At 34.6% G+C, this 17,311-nt stretch overlaps 1 protein-coding gene across 6 annotated transcripts in view; it reads right to left on the minus strand.

The window, feature by feature from the left end:
- Nucleotides 1-15,755, minus strand: part of LOC113849308 (probable helicase CHR10) — a 35,145-nt gene extending 19,390 nt beyond the window's left edge. For 4 of the 6 annotated variants that reach the window (XM_027479122.1, XM_027479126.1, XM_027479121.1 and 1 more), the window contains exons 1-11: nt 15,409-15,755; nt 9,759-9,766; nt 9,155-9,233; nt 8,889-9,049; nt 8,649-8,777; nt 3,871-4,051; nt 3,416-3,551; nt 3,178-3,295; nt 1,913-2,002; nt 1,228-1,335; nt 944-1,147 (exon numbers count right to left, since the gene is read on the minus strand). In XM_027479122.1, the coding sequence (XP_027334923.1) occupies nt 944-1,147; nt 1,228-1,335; nt 1,913-2,002; nt 3,178-3,295; nt 3,416-3,551; nt 3,871-4,051; nt 8,649-8,777; nt 8,889-9,049; nt 9,155-9,233; nt 9,759-9,766; nt 15,409-15,595 (1,401 nt within the window). In that variant the 5' untranslated portion in view covers nt 15,596-15,755. Of the gene's footprint in view, nt 1-943; nt 1,148-1,227; nt 1,336-1,912; nt 2,003-3,177; nt 3,296-3,415; nt 3,552-3,870; nt 4,052-8,648; nt 8,778-8,888; nt 9,050-9,154; nt 9,234-9,319; nt 9,507-9,758; nt 9,767-15,408 lie in introns of those variants that run through there. The other 2 variants (XM_027479125.1, XM_027479127.1) reach the window with 2 other exon arrangements.
- Between the last annotated feature and the right edge of the window lie 1,556 nt (nt 15,756-17,311).

Here is a 17,311-nt window from a genome sequence, read left to right on the forward strand (position 1 = left end):
TCAAGTAGGAGACTCAGTTTATTTGAAGATCCAGCCTTATAAGCAGCACTCTTTGGCTAGTTCTTCTTTTCATAAACTAGCAGCAAGGTATTATGGACCTTATAAAATAATAGAGAGAGTGGGCAAGGTTGCCTATAGATTACAACTACCAGCAGGGACCAAGATTCATAATGTATTTCATATCTCCTTGCTGAAGAAACACCATGGAGATCATCCTGTATATGCAGCTTTGCCTTTATTGACAGAGAATGGAGAGCCTCCAATGCAGCCCTTAGCAGTATTGGATAGAAGGATGAAGCAGAAAAACAACAGAGCAACAACTGAAATATTGGTGCAATGGCAAGATACAAACCCTGAGGATGCAACTTGGCATGACTTACAAAGCATGAGGACTCAGTACCCTAAGTTTAATTGGTTTCAGAACTGATATAGACCTTGAGGACAAGGTCGTGTTTCATGGGGGAGAAAATTGTAATGAATCAAATTAGATTTAGGGACTTAATTGTAATTCATGGATTCTTTTAGCCTTAGTTGCAAATTCTGTTAAGTTTGTTTGGCTGCCAAGCTGTTAGGCTGTTAGTGGCGCCAATAATCTGTTAGGTTATGTAGAGCATTAATTGGTTATAAAAACCAACACCTTGTAATCTCAATCAATCAATCAATAATCAAATTCAATCTTTGTTTCCTTTCTTCTCTTCCGAATTTAGAGAGATTGAGAGTGAGTGTTCAGGAATTGCAGAAACATTCCTAACAGTCACTATCTACATGGTACTCGTTTGGGAATTAGGGTTTTCTCAATAAAAATTCAAGAACTCTTCTGTACGTCTGTACCAGTTCTATCAGAATGATCATTTTATATATACCAAAATCAAGAAACAAGAAAACTAATAAATAAGTAATTAGGTTCCAATTTGAAGAATGTTGAAAGATGGACAAAACTCACAGTATCAGCAGCCACAAGATTCAAACCAACTCCCCCAGCTCTTGTGGAGATCATAAAAACAAAAGCTCCATTTTGGTTAGCTTCAGAATTCAAGCCCATATTAGCTAATGGGCTACTAAAACTTCTTATAGCAGCAAAGCGCTCCTCAGCCCTAATTGATCCATCAAGACGCTCATAAGAATACTTCCGCAACTCCAGAAAATCCTACATTACAATAAAATGTATTTCATCAATATATTCCCTTAACTACTATAAGGTATTCAACACAGGTAGAAAAATCTTACCTGCAAAATGTCAAGTGTATGAGTCATCTGAGCAAAAAGGAGGACACGATGTCCAGAATAATGAAGCTTCTCAAGAAGTTGGTCCAAAATCAGCAGTTTACCACTAGCCTAATAGAGCAAAATGAGATAGCAATGTGGCAAGCACAATTATAGCGCAAGAGAAAGGTGTATATTTATGTAAATAGAATCCTGTGGCTGTAATAATTATTAATTTTTGTCTCTTTCAGAAACAAACTAGCTATAATCTAATGCTCTATTTGGATGAGCAGTGAAATATGGAAGGAAAAAAATGAGAGAAAGAAAAAGAAGGAATGTAAAAAAAGAGGAAATAAGTACAAAAAATATGTTGTTTGAATAAATAGAAATAAGAAGGAATGACATGGAGACATTTCTCTCTAATTGTTTGGAACTTTGGATGACTGGAAGAGAGAGTGAAAAATAAATAAATGGTATGGTTTTTTTTATACTAAGAAATTAAAAAAATTAAAGAACTTTAAAAATGAAATTTTCATATTATTCTTTCCCTTCACTTTTCTGTCATTTTCCCCTCCAAAATGGGAATGCAACACTAACAACCAATTTAGACTACAAGATCAAACAAAAATAAACTTGATAGCAACCATGTGACTTAAAGGGTGGTAAGTATGAGTCCCAATTTATCATATATAAAAATAAGGGTAGGTACCTGAACTAGATGTTCACCTTCTTCATAAGGTTCAGGCTCAATACCAGGAAAGAGATAAGGATGGCTGCATGCTTTTCTTAGCTGTAACACCTTAAAAATTGAATAATATTTACCATTACCTTTAATGTGAAAGCAACAAATAACAAAAGCACAACAATATGGAGTTAAAACAGAAAAGCAGAAATCAAATACAAACACAATCAACATGGTTAAATATATGTAATTATAGTAATAAGGCAAGTTTATCTTTATAATTATGTTAATTAGGTAACTGAATATTTTGCAAATATTCTATAATTATTGCTATTATCAATATAAATATATGCTCCATTGCATAGTTGAAACACACCGATTCATCCACATGTTCTCTCACTTTTCTCTCATTCAACAAACCTAATGAAGTACAAAATGCAATCCCGAAATAGTCAGGAACCACTTCATATGTTTCACAGGATTACTCAGCCATGCTCAAGTCAAATTCAATAGAATACACCTTACAAAAAATTATGAGTTTAATTTATATTCAACAAAAGAATAATATACTTAATATATTGTATTGATAATTATTTTTATTTAATAGAAGACACTGCATAAAATTATCTGTCAGCTAAGGTATTTGCACAAACATCAAGTGCATATTTGGATTTGATTATTTTGAGAGAGAAAATTGTTTTTTTATTTTAATAAGCCTTTGTAAGAAGCTGACAAAAGAAATGACTATTTTTCAGAAACAGGTTAAACAAATTTTGGACCAAGTGAACCACTATATAGCCTCAATTTGCATTTGACTACATAACCCTTTATTAAAATACATGAAGGTAGCATTTGAAAGAGCTTATTTGAGCTTATGGAAGTAGCTTATGACCTTCCTATAAACTCATTTTGACTTCTTCTAATAAGTTTCATAATCAAACTTATGAATAAGCTCTCATTGATAAAAACTTATTGAATAAGTGCTTAATTAAGTTATTTATCCAAATGCACCCAAAATATCATCACTGTATTAATGCTCTCATTCCATTTCATGAAGATAACAAGATACAATTTAAAATTGAAAAAACAATGATAATTAATAATTTCTTCATTTTCTAAAACCTTAAAAAAATTGAAAGAAAGCATTTTTATAAAATGATAGTTAATTTGAAATGAAAGAAGTATCATATATGAAATCAGTTTAGCATCCACCTCCAAGAATATTTATAGTGAAACTAGAGAATTTGCTAAAAGTCACTATAAGAAAAACAGAAAACTAGAGTTAGACTAACAATATTCTGTAGTGATTGATGATTTGAAGTTCCAGAAGAAAGTGCAAGTAACTTAGGAAGTTCCTTCCTCAATATTGACCTGTAAACCTTTTTCTGCAGGCTGACAAGGGGTACTAACCTGTCATGGGATAGAATTTAAATATTCAATACAACAACTTTGCATCTTCGCATAAAAAATTACAGATCAAATTGCAGTAAAAAAGTTCAAGATAGCTATGTAAAAGTAGATACAACGTACACAGTTGTCTCAGTGAGAGGAGGCAGAACTAAATTTCCAGAGTCCATAAGCTTTGATTTGGTACGTCGAAGCATAAAGGCTCCCAGTACATTTCTTAGAATTTTAAGTTGCTCCTTTACCATTGGAGCATCAAGAACTGTTTAGAAACAAAAGTACAACAATTAGAAAAGGATGAAAAAAGTTAATTTTATTTTCATTGGATAAATCTATTTCTGCATTGTCACAGGGTAATCAATTAAATCACAAACTTTCTTTGGTTCTCTTCTAACATGATTCAAAAAAGAATGCACGAACCTAACAAGGAAATTAGAAATTTCTTAATCCTTTAAACAATTTATATTACTAATTGTGGTTCACGTTAAACATTAGAGACTCAGATTCTATAAGTGTGCAGAAACTTTTAGAAGAACCAAAACAATTCAAAATCCAGTGATGCTAAATTGAATGAGAATGACCTGATGCATGATTACTGATGTCCTTAAATGTAGAAAGGAACTGATCCAGTGTACCAAAGACAGAAGGCATGCAAAAATACATCAACGCCCACAATTCAGAAAGGTTGTTTTGAATGGGCGTGCCAGTCATCAACAACCGTCTTGGCATTATATACCGATCTTTGAGAACATTAAATAAAACCTGTTAAAGTTCCAGAAATTTTAACAACCAGAACCAATAATCTCAGAAGCTGAATGATTAAATTATTTTTAAGTTTTTAACATAGAACTGTCTGAAATTTATGGTTACATCTTCTGAGCCTAAACAGCTGATAACATGAAATAGATTATATATTTTTGTAAATGCTGATCATTTTTTTATAGTGTTGCTTCGGTTATGTCACCTTTTCAATTTATTTACAAATTTATCATAAAACATTCTCAAAAGATAAGCAAAGTTTGCCTGGTCTCAATCAATGGAAAGATGAATTATTAGAGTATATGAAACATGTCCCATGATATCATTATTGCATCTTAGACAATCTCTTAGGATTTAGTTTTATATTTCATGATTGCTATTAGTGTTAAGAAACTTGGACTTAACTCACTCTCAAAAGTCAGCTCATAGAAGGAGGACTATGAAGCCTGGATACGTGAAAATATTGAAAGTATCTGTGTCGGACACGTATCAGATACCAATACGTGTCCGATACATCTAGATACGTATCCCAAAAGTATCCGTAATTTAATTTATTATTAAAAATTAATTTCAGATGAGATACGGCTTAGATACAGCTAGGATACGGCTTTAAATCATCTGATACGGCTCCGATACGGCTCGGCTAACAGCTCCAATATGTTTATTATTGAAACAGTGCGTTTCAATCTTTCTTCTTCCATTTCTTCATTTCTTTCATTCTTTCTTCTCCCATTCCTGATTTCTCTCATTCTTCGTGAGATAGAAGTGCCCCAGAACCTCACCCAAAATCAAAACCTAGCTAGGGCTTCTTCAAATTGCAATTCTCTTCTCCCATTTTCCCGTTTCTCTCATTCTTTGCGAGATAGGAATGCCCCAGAACCTCACCCAAAATCAAAACCCAGCTAGGACTTCTTTGAGCTATGATTCTCTTGGGGAAACGAGAACTATTGAGGAAGCAAGGTGATTTGGAGGTTTTTGAGAGGTCAATTCTGGTCCAGCAAATTCCTAAGGCATCGATTCTGGTTGAGCAAGTTCCTGAGGTGTTGATTCTCCAATTCGTGATAGTGGGTGACGTGATTTCTGTTTTGAACTTTGTTCCTCTTCTTTGGACTTCAGCAACAGTTTTGTTACTCTTCTCCGTATTTTACAGCAACAATCTTAAACGTTACTCTATTACAGTTGCGGTAAAATCTCACAAACTTTCTCTTTTCTAATCTCCTTTTTGCTATTCATTTTACAGCAACAAAGTAAAAATGTTATTCTTGTATTTTTCAACAGCTGTGTTTGTTGACAAAAAATGAGTTTTGATGCTGAAACGTGCTTTGCAAAATATGGTCATTAGTAACCAATGGAATAGTTATAGAGAAGATGATGTTGATAAAGCTCCCCATATGAAAGAACTTGTTTTAAATGATATATGGTGGGATAAATTAGATTATATTCTTTCTTTCACAGATTGTATATATAGCATGCTTAGAAAATGTAACACATTAATATAAATTAATTATCAATATCTCTTTATAAATATTATTTTTTAAAATTTATGTTAAAGTATCTAAGTCATATCGTATCTTGAAATTTAAATTTTTTCCGTATCCCCGTATCTGTATTGTATCGTATCCGTGTTGTATCAAGTATCAAGGCTTCATAGGAGGAAGACTATCCTAACCCTTATAAGGAGTATTCTGACTTTATTCCTAACTAATGTAGGACATCTTAACACACCCCTCACACCCATGACTAGACATCTAGTACATGAAATTTGCAAAACTAGTTACCTGCATAGGTGGCCCAACAGGACTAGACATCTGTGGGCAATCCAACATTCAAACTGAATAGGCTCTGATACCATGTTAAGAAACTTAGGCCTAATTCACTCTTAAAGTTAGCTCATAGGAGAAAGACTACCCTATCTCTTATAAGAAGTATTTTATGCCTTTTGACATGACTAACTAATACCACTGCAGTGTTCATGGTTTACATGAACCGCATTTTCTATCCTTAATTAGATAGATTTGTCATTGTGTTAACCGACGATAACCTAGGAATTCTACGTGAGAAGCAACTCTACACCAAACTATTCAAGATTGAGTTTTTGTTGGAAGAAGTACATTTCTTGGGACACGTCATATCAAAAGAAGGCATCATTGTCAACCCATCAAAAGTACAAGTTGTGTTACAAACAATGGTGGAGGTTTGATCTTTCTTGGGATTGGTAGGCTACTATCATCTATTCATTGAAGGGTCCACCAAAGACAAGGAAAAATGAGAAAGAACATGACATTCAATGAAGAGACAAGCAAGGCATGATCAAGTACAAAGACCGAATATGTGTGCCTGGTGAAGTTAATTTGAGAAGCATGATCCAAGAAGTGCACAGGAGCAAACTTAGATTCATCTTGGTGAGTCAAGGATATATCAAAATTTGAAGAAGACCTGGTGACCTAGGATAAAGAGAGCAGTAGCAAAGTACGTACCTTTGTGCCTAACATGTCAAAAGTCTAAGGTAGAATACTAGAGACCTGTCAAAGAGCTGCAACCTCTAATCAGCTCTGAATGGAACATCACAATGGATTTTGTGTCATGAAGCCTTATATGGATGCAAATGTCGAACACCGCTATGCTGGTATAAGACTAGTGAGAATGTGCTCATTGGACCTAAGATAATCCAATAGACCACAGAAAAAATTAAGGTGGTGTCAGACTAGACAAAAGAGTTACTACGACAAGCGAAGGCAATCACTTAAATTTCAAGACAAAGACCATGTGTTTCTGAAAGTTGCACCTACAACTAGGGTAGACAGAGTTTTGAAGTCTCGAAAACTTAGCCCTAAATTTATTGGACGATTCTTAAAACAATAGGAACATTAGCTTACCTTCCACGTCTCGCAACTCCAAAAGTATGCTCATGACCCTCACATGTAGTCAAACCGAATCAAGTACACTTGAGGGAGAATTTAATTTATGAAAACATGCCTGTTCAGATTAGTGATCATGAGATTAAGAAACTTCTAGGCAAGGAAATTTCAATGGTTAAAGTGATCTAAAGCACAACTAATGATGGAGACACGACATGGGAACTAGAGGCAGCAATGAAATATCTTAAAGAAGGGAAGTACTGTAACACACTCTTTTCTATAGACTTATTTGTTCAACCCAATCAATGTAAACTCAGCTGCAACTGAGTAATTACGTTGATCAAAGGGAATGAATGTCTGAGCAAATTTATTCTAGAAATAGTTTGACTGATTATTGGTTGATTAAAACTGGTTTGAGAAAATTCTGTGCTCATTTGGTAACGATCATGATTTCTGTGGAGTAAAATTCTGCAACCTAAGAGATTGGAATCTGTCATTGTCCGCTTAGTTAATTTAATTAGTGAAAAATTTTCCAAAAGTAAAAAATGACTTTCTAAATATTTTCAAGAAAAAATTAAATTTCTGTTTGTTTCATTAATTTCGTAAATTAACATAGTGCAGGATTATACTGTCAAATAAAATGTTTAGAGAAAATTCAGCTGAGTCAAAACCTCAAGAATATTTAATAATATTATATTACAAAAAAACTTGTATCAGGGCTAGGAATAAAATGAGAATTGAGACAGAAACGACCAATGTGACCTGTTGTCATGAAATGACAAAAGTCATTTTTTATGACAACCATCATTTCATTTGTTTTTCCAAGGTTTCTGCATTGAATAAGGACCATTGATCTTGATTGCAAGGACAAGATTTCAGCCCATGATTTTTACAACTTTCTAAAAAGCTAACTTTTCCCACCTAACTAATCCTAGCCATTAATTTAAATTTGCAGGAGTTAATTCTTACCCTTGAATCTTTGCCATTTTCAACACAGGTGCAAAAATCACCTTTTTTCTCTCTTCCTCCCACCTTGTAGCCGTGCAAGAACCTTCCAATTGCACACTTGGACTTTGAAATTTTAGCTTTTCTTGCTCCCTAAGTCGTGGCCACATTCCATCAAAATTGGAAAGTACAAAATTGGGAATAAATTGACTTTTTGCCAACCATGTTTCGTTAGATTGTCAAAACTAGCATTAATCAAGACCGTTACCGACAGCTTCAAACAATGTCAAAATTGTCTCAAACCAATTTTAATTTTAATCAACCAATAATCATTCAAACTATTTCTACAATAAATTTACTCAAACAATCATTCCCTTTGTTCAGTGTAATTACTCAAACAATCATATTATATATTTGTTTCTAAAGGGTTCCTTTGCAACAATCTTACTAAGTAAGCTATAACTTGAGGATGAGTATTAGAATATATTCCCTTACATTTCACAATTTGTGTCCTTATTTAATTAGATTTTGGAGTCAACAATTAGTATAAATGGGTGTAAGTGTTTTACATTTTGTATCTGGTCATCACATTAAAACAATGTGATTTCAGATTATTCAGCTTCTATTTTGTCTTTTCCTTTTTTCCCTACCTAAATCCCTATAATTTCAACATTTAGAATTTGTAACAACTACTGCTTCATAGAAATGAAAGTAATTAGACAAGTGTAACATACAGAAGCATATTCTTCAATGAGCAACTACTAAATATAGTGCATTTAATAGTCTCTTCAACATACACTTGATGGGTTTTTCAGTCTTTGAGCTTCATCAATGATTGCATACTGCCATGGTATTTGAGAAAGAAAATCCTGATCCATCAGTGCAATGTCATATGTAGTTAACAGCACATCAAAAGACAACAGGACCTGCCAAAATGTTCAACAAAAATCAGTATACATGCATATGACAACAGAAATACTGCACTTTAATAAAAACCATCCAGATTCAATGAGCCTATGAAGTTATAATGCACTCACATTCACTGTTGAAGACTGCTGCATTACATGTTCATGCATTTTCATGCGTAGATTGCGCCTGTATTCTTTATCGCCAACATATTTGAATACTGCTAGTTTAGGGGTAAATTTGACTATCTCTGACTCCCAACAATCTGTCACACTTAAAGGACATATAACCACTGAAAATATAGAATGAAAGCAGAAATGAGTTATGTATTTTTCTGAGTACACATCATAAGAAAAAATTAAATTTTATCAAATCAAAAGAAGACTTCTTCACTCACAAAATGGTCCGAGTGACAACTGGCATGCTTTTAAATAGCTTAAAAAGGAGATAGCTTGCAAAGTCTTGCCCAGTCCCATCTGTCCATAACAAAAGCAAACACATCAAAATAAAAAAAATCTGGAATCACATTTTGATTCTGCATTCCAATGACCAGACTGTGAACCTTATATTCAGCTCTGGATCTGCTTAATTAGAGAAGATCAAGACTCAAGGAATATATATCAGAAGCAGGTACACTGCTTATCCGTTAACCATTTGTAAGATAAATAAGGATAGTGAATAACTATGCATCTCAAAAGCAACAAAAATAACAGATTTTATCTGCCTTGACTGAATTCACCCTTGATTAGTTCATAAATTCAAAAAGATAAAGAAACTTTAAAGTAAATAAATAGCAATTTCTGGAAGCATATGATATCTAATAAATGTGAAACGCCCCTCTGCTGGGTATATGTTGACTTTACATAACAATGACAAAAAATCAGAAAAAAAAAAATTAGATAACCATTTTAAACGGTGAATTCCATGATTGTGTACCAATTAGATAACAAAAACTTCCCTTTTAGTTTACATAGGCTCTGACACAGAAATGAAGGGTATACCTCATCCCCTGCAAATAATGGAAACATTCTAATCATAACATAATTAAAAGTTGCTTCTTCGCAAATAATATCAAATACATGTAGTCTAAAATCTTCAAAACAGAAAACTAAAAGTAAAAACACATCACATGTCTACACCACATATGCTGTCTTCATTGTTAAACAGATTGAAAGAAATGGGGGTGAGCCTTGACACTGTTGGGTTTACTGCTTTGTTTTGTTATTCTGTTGCTTTGATATTCCTATTATTTAGCAAGAATAAGTCATACGTTCCATGATATCAAGGATCACGTCTAGGCATGTAAGTGTGATCTTTGCTGCTATTTGTTTTGATGTAGCGGCTTTATATAGTCGTATATTTCTCATTTTTCAGATATAATAAAACATTTAGTTCTTCTTTTCTCTCGAATATCCAGATATCCAATTTTAACAATTGGTATCAGAGCTCCGCAAGGGGCCTGATAACCTTAAAGAGAGAGGAAGTGTGTTCTATATATACGTGAGCAAAAGTGAGAGAATACTTCCTGTAGCAAATCAAAATGACAGAGCAATTCATGCAACCCTCGATTCCAAAGTTTGATGGCCACTATGATTTTTGGTCCATGACAATGGAAAACTTCCTTCGGAGCAAGAAGTTATGGAGTTTGGTGGAGGATGGTATACCTACGCCTGTGCGTAGCACGGGACCCAACGGTGAGGCGCAAAAGAAAGCTCTTGACGAGGCTAAACTCAAAGACTTGAGAGTAAAAAAATTTCTATTCCAATCCATTGATAGAGAAATTCTCGAGACTATTCTTGACAAAGGAACATCCAAGGCAATTTGAAATTCCATGAAACAGAAGTATCAAGGTTCTACAAGGGTCAAACGCGCAACTCCAGGCATTACGAAGAGAATTTGAATTGCTCGTCATGAAAGATGGAGAAAAGGTGGATAGCTTTCTTGGACGCACCATGACTGTGGTTAGTAACATGAAATCAAATGGAGAAACAATGGAGCAAAGCACAGTGGTGAGTAAAATCTTGCGCTCTCTTACCCCAAAATTCAATTATGTAGTCTGCGCGATTGAAGAATCAAATGATATCAGCGTCTTAACAATTGATGAGTTGCATGGAAGTTTCCTAGTGCATGAGCAAAGGATGCAAGGGTTACACGAGGAGGAGCAAGTGTTGAAAGCAACCCATGAAAAAATTTCTAGCAGAAAACACTCAAGAGGATCGACCTAATAGAGATAGGGGTCGTGGCGCATTCAGAGGTGGCTGCGGCAGAGGGAGAGGAAGACAATCCTTAAATAAAGCCACTATTGAATGTTTCAAGTGTCACAAATTGGGGCACTTTCAATATGAGTGTCCAGATTGGGAGAAGAAGGCAAATTATGTAGAGGTAAATGAAGAAGACGAGATTTTAATAATGGCTTATGAGGACTTACACCAACAAATAGAAGACCGGTGGTATTTTGATTTAGGCTGTAGCAATCACATGACCGGCAATAAAGAGTAGTTTCTAAGTCTAGAGGAAGAGCATTGCAGAACAGTGAAGCTTGGGAATGATACTCATATGAAAGTGGAAGCTAGAGGTAGTATCAGAATGCAAATTAATGATATGTCTCAGGTTCTAACTGATGTATATTATATTCCCGATCTGAAAAATAATTTGCTAAGTATAGGGCAACTACAAGAGAAGGGTTTGACCATTCTGATTTCAGATGGTACGTGCAAAGTATTTCACTCACAGAAAGGATTGTTTATGAAAACTAACATGAGTGGAAATAGAATGTTCTATGTGACAGCCTCTTTAGTTCCAAAACAGCCTGTGTGTTTTCAAACAGAAAGTGCATCAGCAAGAGAAGCCTACTTATGGCATTGCCGGTTCGGACATCTCAATTACAAGGCATTAAATACATTGGTTTGTAAAGAGATGGTCGTTGGACTACCAGCATTGGAATTTCCAGTAAAAACATGTAATACATGTTTAACTAGGAAACAGACCAAAAGTCCTTTTCCTAGCAAAAATACATGGAGAGCATCCAAACAACTGCAGCTGATTCATTCAGATATCTGTGGTCCTATCAAGCCAGCTTCACACAGTGGTAAGAAGTATTTCTTGAGTTTCATTGATGATTTTACTCGTAAAACCTGGGTGTATTTCTTACGTGAAAAATCAGAAGCACTTGCAATGTTTAAGAAGTTTAAAGCTCGCGTTGAGAAGGAGATAGGAACAAGTATATCCTGTCTCAGGACAGATAGAGGAGGGGAATTTCTTTCAAATGAATTTGAGGAGTTCTGTCACTCAGAAGGTATACGAAGACAGTTGACCACCTGTTACACTCCTCAACAAAACAGCATGGCGGAAAGGAAGAACAAGACTATTATGGATGTTGTCCGAGCTATGTTGCATGAAAAACAGGTTCCCAAGATGTTCTGGCCAGATGCTGTAAAATGGTGTGTGCATATTCAGAATAGAAGTCCAACTGCAGCTATAGAAAGCAAGACGTCAGAGGAGGCCTGGAGCGGTGAGAAGCCTATGGTGGAGTACTTTAAAATCTTTGGTTGCCTAGCACATACTCATGTACCAGATCAGAAGAGAGCTAAACTAGATGACAAAAGCAAAGCATGTATCTTTCTAGGAGTCAGTGATGAATCAAAGGCCTGGAAACTATATGATCTGATTTCGAAATCGGTCATCATCAGTAGAGATGTGGTGTTTGAAGAAGAAGAAAGTTGGGACTGGAGTAAATCAAAAACTTAGCAATAGAAACTACACTATGAAGATGCAGATGAAGAGGAAGACAACATAGGAGATATATCATATGAAATATCTCCAGAGAGGGGTGCACGTGTAAGGAGAGCACCAAGATGGTTGGAAGACTATGAAACTAGGGAAGGTATTTCCGAAGAAGACTGCTTAAATGTAATGTTGATGATGACTGATAGTGACCCAGTCACTTTCAAAGAAGCTGTGGAGAGTACACATTGGAGAGAGGCAATGTCGAGTGAAATAGAAACAATAGAAAGGAATCACACATGGGAACTCACTGTATTACCAAATGGAGTCACACCAATTGGAGTTAAGTGGGTGTTTAAAACAAAATTGGATGCTAATGGGCAAGTGGAGAAATACAAAGCAAGGTTGGTAGCAAAAGGATATGCACAGAGGCATGGGATTGATTATACCGAAGTCTTTGCACCAGTTGCTCGACTTGACATTGTACGAGTAATATTGGCCACAGCTGCTCAATAGCTGGACAGTTTTTCAGCTTAATGTAAAGAGTGCCTTTCTACATGGGGAACTCAAGGAAGCTGTGTATGTCCTGCAGCCCGAAGGATTTCAAAAAAAGGGAGAAGAAGAGAAGGTTTATCGGCTGAAGAAGGCATTGTATGGCCTCAAACAGGCACCACGGGCCTGGTACAACAAAATTGAAGCCTACTTTGCACAGGAACAATTCGAAAAGTGTTCTAGTGAACACACACTGTTCACTAAGTCACAAGGAGGTAAAATAATAATAGTCAGTCTTTATGTTGATGATTTAACATTCACGGGCAATGATCGAAGCATGTGTAATGAGTTTAAACATTCTATGATGTTGCATTTTGATATGACTGATTTGGGTATGATGAGTCATTTCCTTGGCATTGAAGTCAAGCAGAGCCCAAACGGCACATTTATCTGTCAAAGAAGATATGCACAGGAGGTATTGTCGAGATTTGGAATGTTGGATTGTAATACTATGAAAAATCCTATGGTTCCAGGAACGAGGTTGTCAACAAACAAAGAAGGAGTGAAAGTTGAGGAAACGTTATTTAAACAATTAGTTGGAAGTTTGATGTATTTAACGGTTACAAGGCCTGATTTGATGTATACAGTGAGTTTAATAAGTAGATTCATGACCAGTCCTACTACAACACATTGGCTTGCTGCAAAAAGAATCTTAAGGTATGTCAAAGGCACAATCAATTTTGGCATTTGGTACAAAAAGGGAATTGATAATCTAAAACTACTAGCCTTTACAGACAGCAATTATGTTGGAGATTTGAATGATCGAAGGAGCACGTCGGGTTTTGTGTTCATGATGGGAACGGGTGCAATATCTTGGGCATCTAAGAAACAAACTGTGGTTGCATTGTCCACAACCAAGGCTGAATACATGGCAGCAACCCTATGTGCTTGCCAATGTGTTTGGCTTGGAAGGATACTTAAGAAGATTGGAGTTAAAGACGAGTCTAAAATTGCAATTATGTGTGATAACAGTTCTGCTATACAACTATCTAAGCATCCAGTGTTCCATGGAAAAAGCAAACACACTGATGTGAGATTCCACTTTCTTCGAGATTTGGTTAATAACAGGGTAGTTCAACTCAATTTTTGTAACTCCTAGGAGCAGCTTGCTGATATCATGACGAAACCCTTAAAGCTGGAGCTGTTTGAGAAATTGCGAATTATGCTTGGAGTAACTAGTATGGAAGCATTAGTTTAAGGGAGGAAATGTTAGGTTTACTGCTTTGTTTTGTTATTATGTTGCTTTGATATTCCTATTATTTAGGAAGAATAAGTCATACGTTCCATGATATCAGGGATCACGTCTAAGCATATAAATGTGATCTTTGCAGTTATTTGTTTTGATGTAGCGGCTTTATATAGTCGTATATTTCTCGTTTTTCAGATATAATAAAACATTCAGTTCTTCTTCTTTTCTCTCGAATATCTAGATATCCAATTTTAACAGACGCTATCGTAATGTTGCTTCCTTGTGACTTGGTCACAAGTTTCAAATCTTGAAATCAGCCTTTTGACTTGCAGCGGTAAGGCTGCATCCATTCACCCTCTCCCTAGATCCCAGCAAGTGGGAGCCTCACTGGCCAGTCCACCCGATTACAACATACATTACTGTATTCAAATGTCAATATATATTCAGGTTCATATAACATGAAACAAAGTTCCTCCTCACCAAACTCTTAAATTATCTAAATAAACCCAACTCATAACCATACTTTCAGAGTTAAATATCTGTTTTAGACCTTCAAAGTATTTCCACAATTCACATTACCTTGAATCCTGCGTTTATACTAAATATCAAGTTTGGTCCTTCAATGATAATGCCATTAGTTTCAGTTTGACGGTATAATTTGAGATTGAAGGACCAATTTGTTGTATTTACAAAAGAAGGAATAGCATGATGACTTATGTGACTATATGAAACATGTCCATAATACTCTTTTTTCCAATACATTCTATTATTGGTTGAATTCCATTTAAGTGCCACAAAGAAAGTGGACCCATTTTTTAGTAGAACCCACATAAAACTCATTCAATAATGGTATGCTAAAGAATATTGCTATATTTTGGAGTGCTAAAATACACCTTTGCACCAAAATTTATAATCCTTCACTTATTTTTCATAAAGTTATTGGCACACATTGGGGCGGACCAATAACTAATCCAAATCCCACATTTTCTTTCAAATTTCAAACATTCCATGCAGTTAAACACAGCGAAATTGAAGACCGAGCCTATAGTCTCACTGGGAATAATGAATTTCGATTTTGTCCAGAAAATTTAGAAAACCAGAAAACGATGATCTAAAGTATCTTTCAGTATCCGAGCATTCCGAGCAACCAAACACATTGAAAGGAAGATTCGAAGGGTATATCTCACCGAGGACAACGTTGACGCCGAGTTTGTACCTCCGTATGAGCCACGCCAACCCTTCCACCTGGTGGGGCTTGAGCGTTGCCGTGAGCCCAAACTCTTCCTGACATGGCGGCGCGTCGCCAGAGCGTGCGTCGCTGTCGAGTATGATTTTTGCAACAACCTGAAGCCTCTGTTCGTAGCTCAAATTCATGGCATCGAAAGTGACACTGATTAGTCGGAGCGACGGAGACTCAGTTGAGTGAGAGAGAGCGTGAGCGAGTGAGTGGTTTTCGAGTCGGTGACTCGGTGTAGCTGGAAAAGGTTTTTGAACCTACGAAATTGCGAGGGAATGATCTAGTTTACGCTGGCTTTTACGGTGGTCAAAACGAGAAGTACTTGTGATAGCTCAGATAGATAAGATCACACCCATGAAAATATATAATTAAAATAATAACATAAAATATGTGTTTAAATTATAATTGGATAAGATAGCATAGATAGGTTCAATTTCGCTCGTGTTAAAATTTAACGGAGAGGGTCCATATCCCCTCACCTGTGAAGTAGGAATCTCACTTAATATGAACGTTATTGATATTTATTTGTATACCCTTCCTGTCATTTGCAACTCAGACCACAAAAGTAAAAATAAAAAATTAAACCTGTTTTGGACTCCTCCTCGATGGGGTAAGTATTCAACGTCACACAAATTTTGCCATATACCACGCATCTCATTTTTCTTTTCGGCTACCACTTTCTTTTGTTTAACTAAATCTACCATTCTACAAACTTACGCACCCTTACCCATGAATAAGACTTCAACAATAAAGATCGCAAGTCAACGTAGAACACTGTTTAAATCTCACAAGTTATTCTGCGGATCTTGTGACTGCACTACCGGATGGGTATTTATATTATCAAGAGAAATCACGGTTATAACTACATAATTAAGAATAAATGTGCAATTATCTGAGATAACTAATATTAACTTCTATAAATAGTATATTTATATATATATATATATATATATATATAATATTATCTTTTCAGTTGAGTATATAAATCATATATACTTAATTTGAAATTCTCATATGAGAATCTCTTTCAGACTTTATAAATATATTTATTAATTCATTATTTGAATTTATAAAATTTACAGCGATATCTTTAGATAAGGTCTTTTCACAAATAAAATAATAATTAATTTTATTTATTTGTAAAAGAATTCAAGAGAAGTATAAGATTATTTCTGATTATAACAAATGAATATTATATGTTTTTTTTTAAATTTTAATTCTTTTAAATAGTTATTTCGGCTATATAAATTCACATAAAACTAAAATCATGGCTTAATATTTTGTTTATACAATAAAAATATATATATTTTAATTATTGTTCTTCTGAGAAATTAATAATCTTCAATCAAAACACAATAACTAGAAATAGACTTTAAATAGTATTATTCATGCTAAAGTATGCTAACAAGTATATAAACATCTTAATTATGTTATAATTTTAATTTTTATATTAATCTATTATATCCCTTACTTTTCATTTTCCTTCTTTTCACCAATTTCATACCTCTTTTATGCTGTATGAGTTAAACATTTTTGAATGCCATACTCATAGTAATGTTTGAGGATGTGTTTAATATAAAGGATACCAAAAGAAATGTCTTCGAAACCAAACTCGTCATTGAACCAACGAAGATACGAGTTCATGCATGGATTTGGTTTAATCATGATTGAACTGAGACCAAATTAGAAATAACAAAATATATGTTTAATATTATATGATACAAGTGGTAAACTAATATAAAATTATAAAAAAAATAAGTTGTAATTTTAAATTAGTATAGAAATATCATATTACATGTTTTACAAGATAAAAAATTATAATAAATATTAAACAATAACCATATATATATATA

This window comes from Abrus precatorius, unplaced genomic scaffold (assembly GCF_003935025.1).
Source record: "Abrus precatorius isolate BTA unplaced genomic scaffold, Abrus_2018 Scaffold9, whole genome shotgun sequence".
NCBI lineage: Eukaryota > Viridiplantae > Streptophyta > Magnoliopsida > Fabales > Fabaceae > Abrus > Abrus precatorius.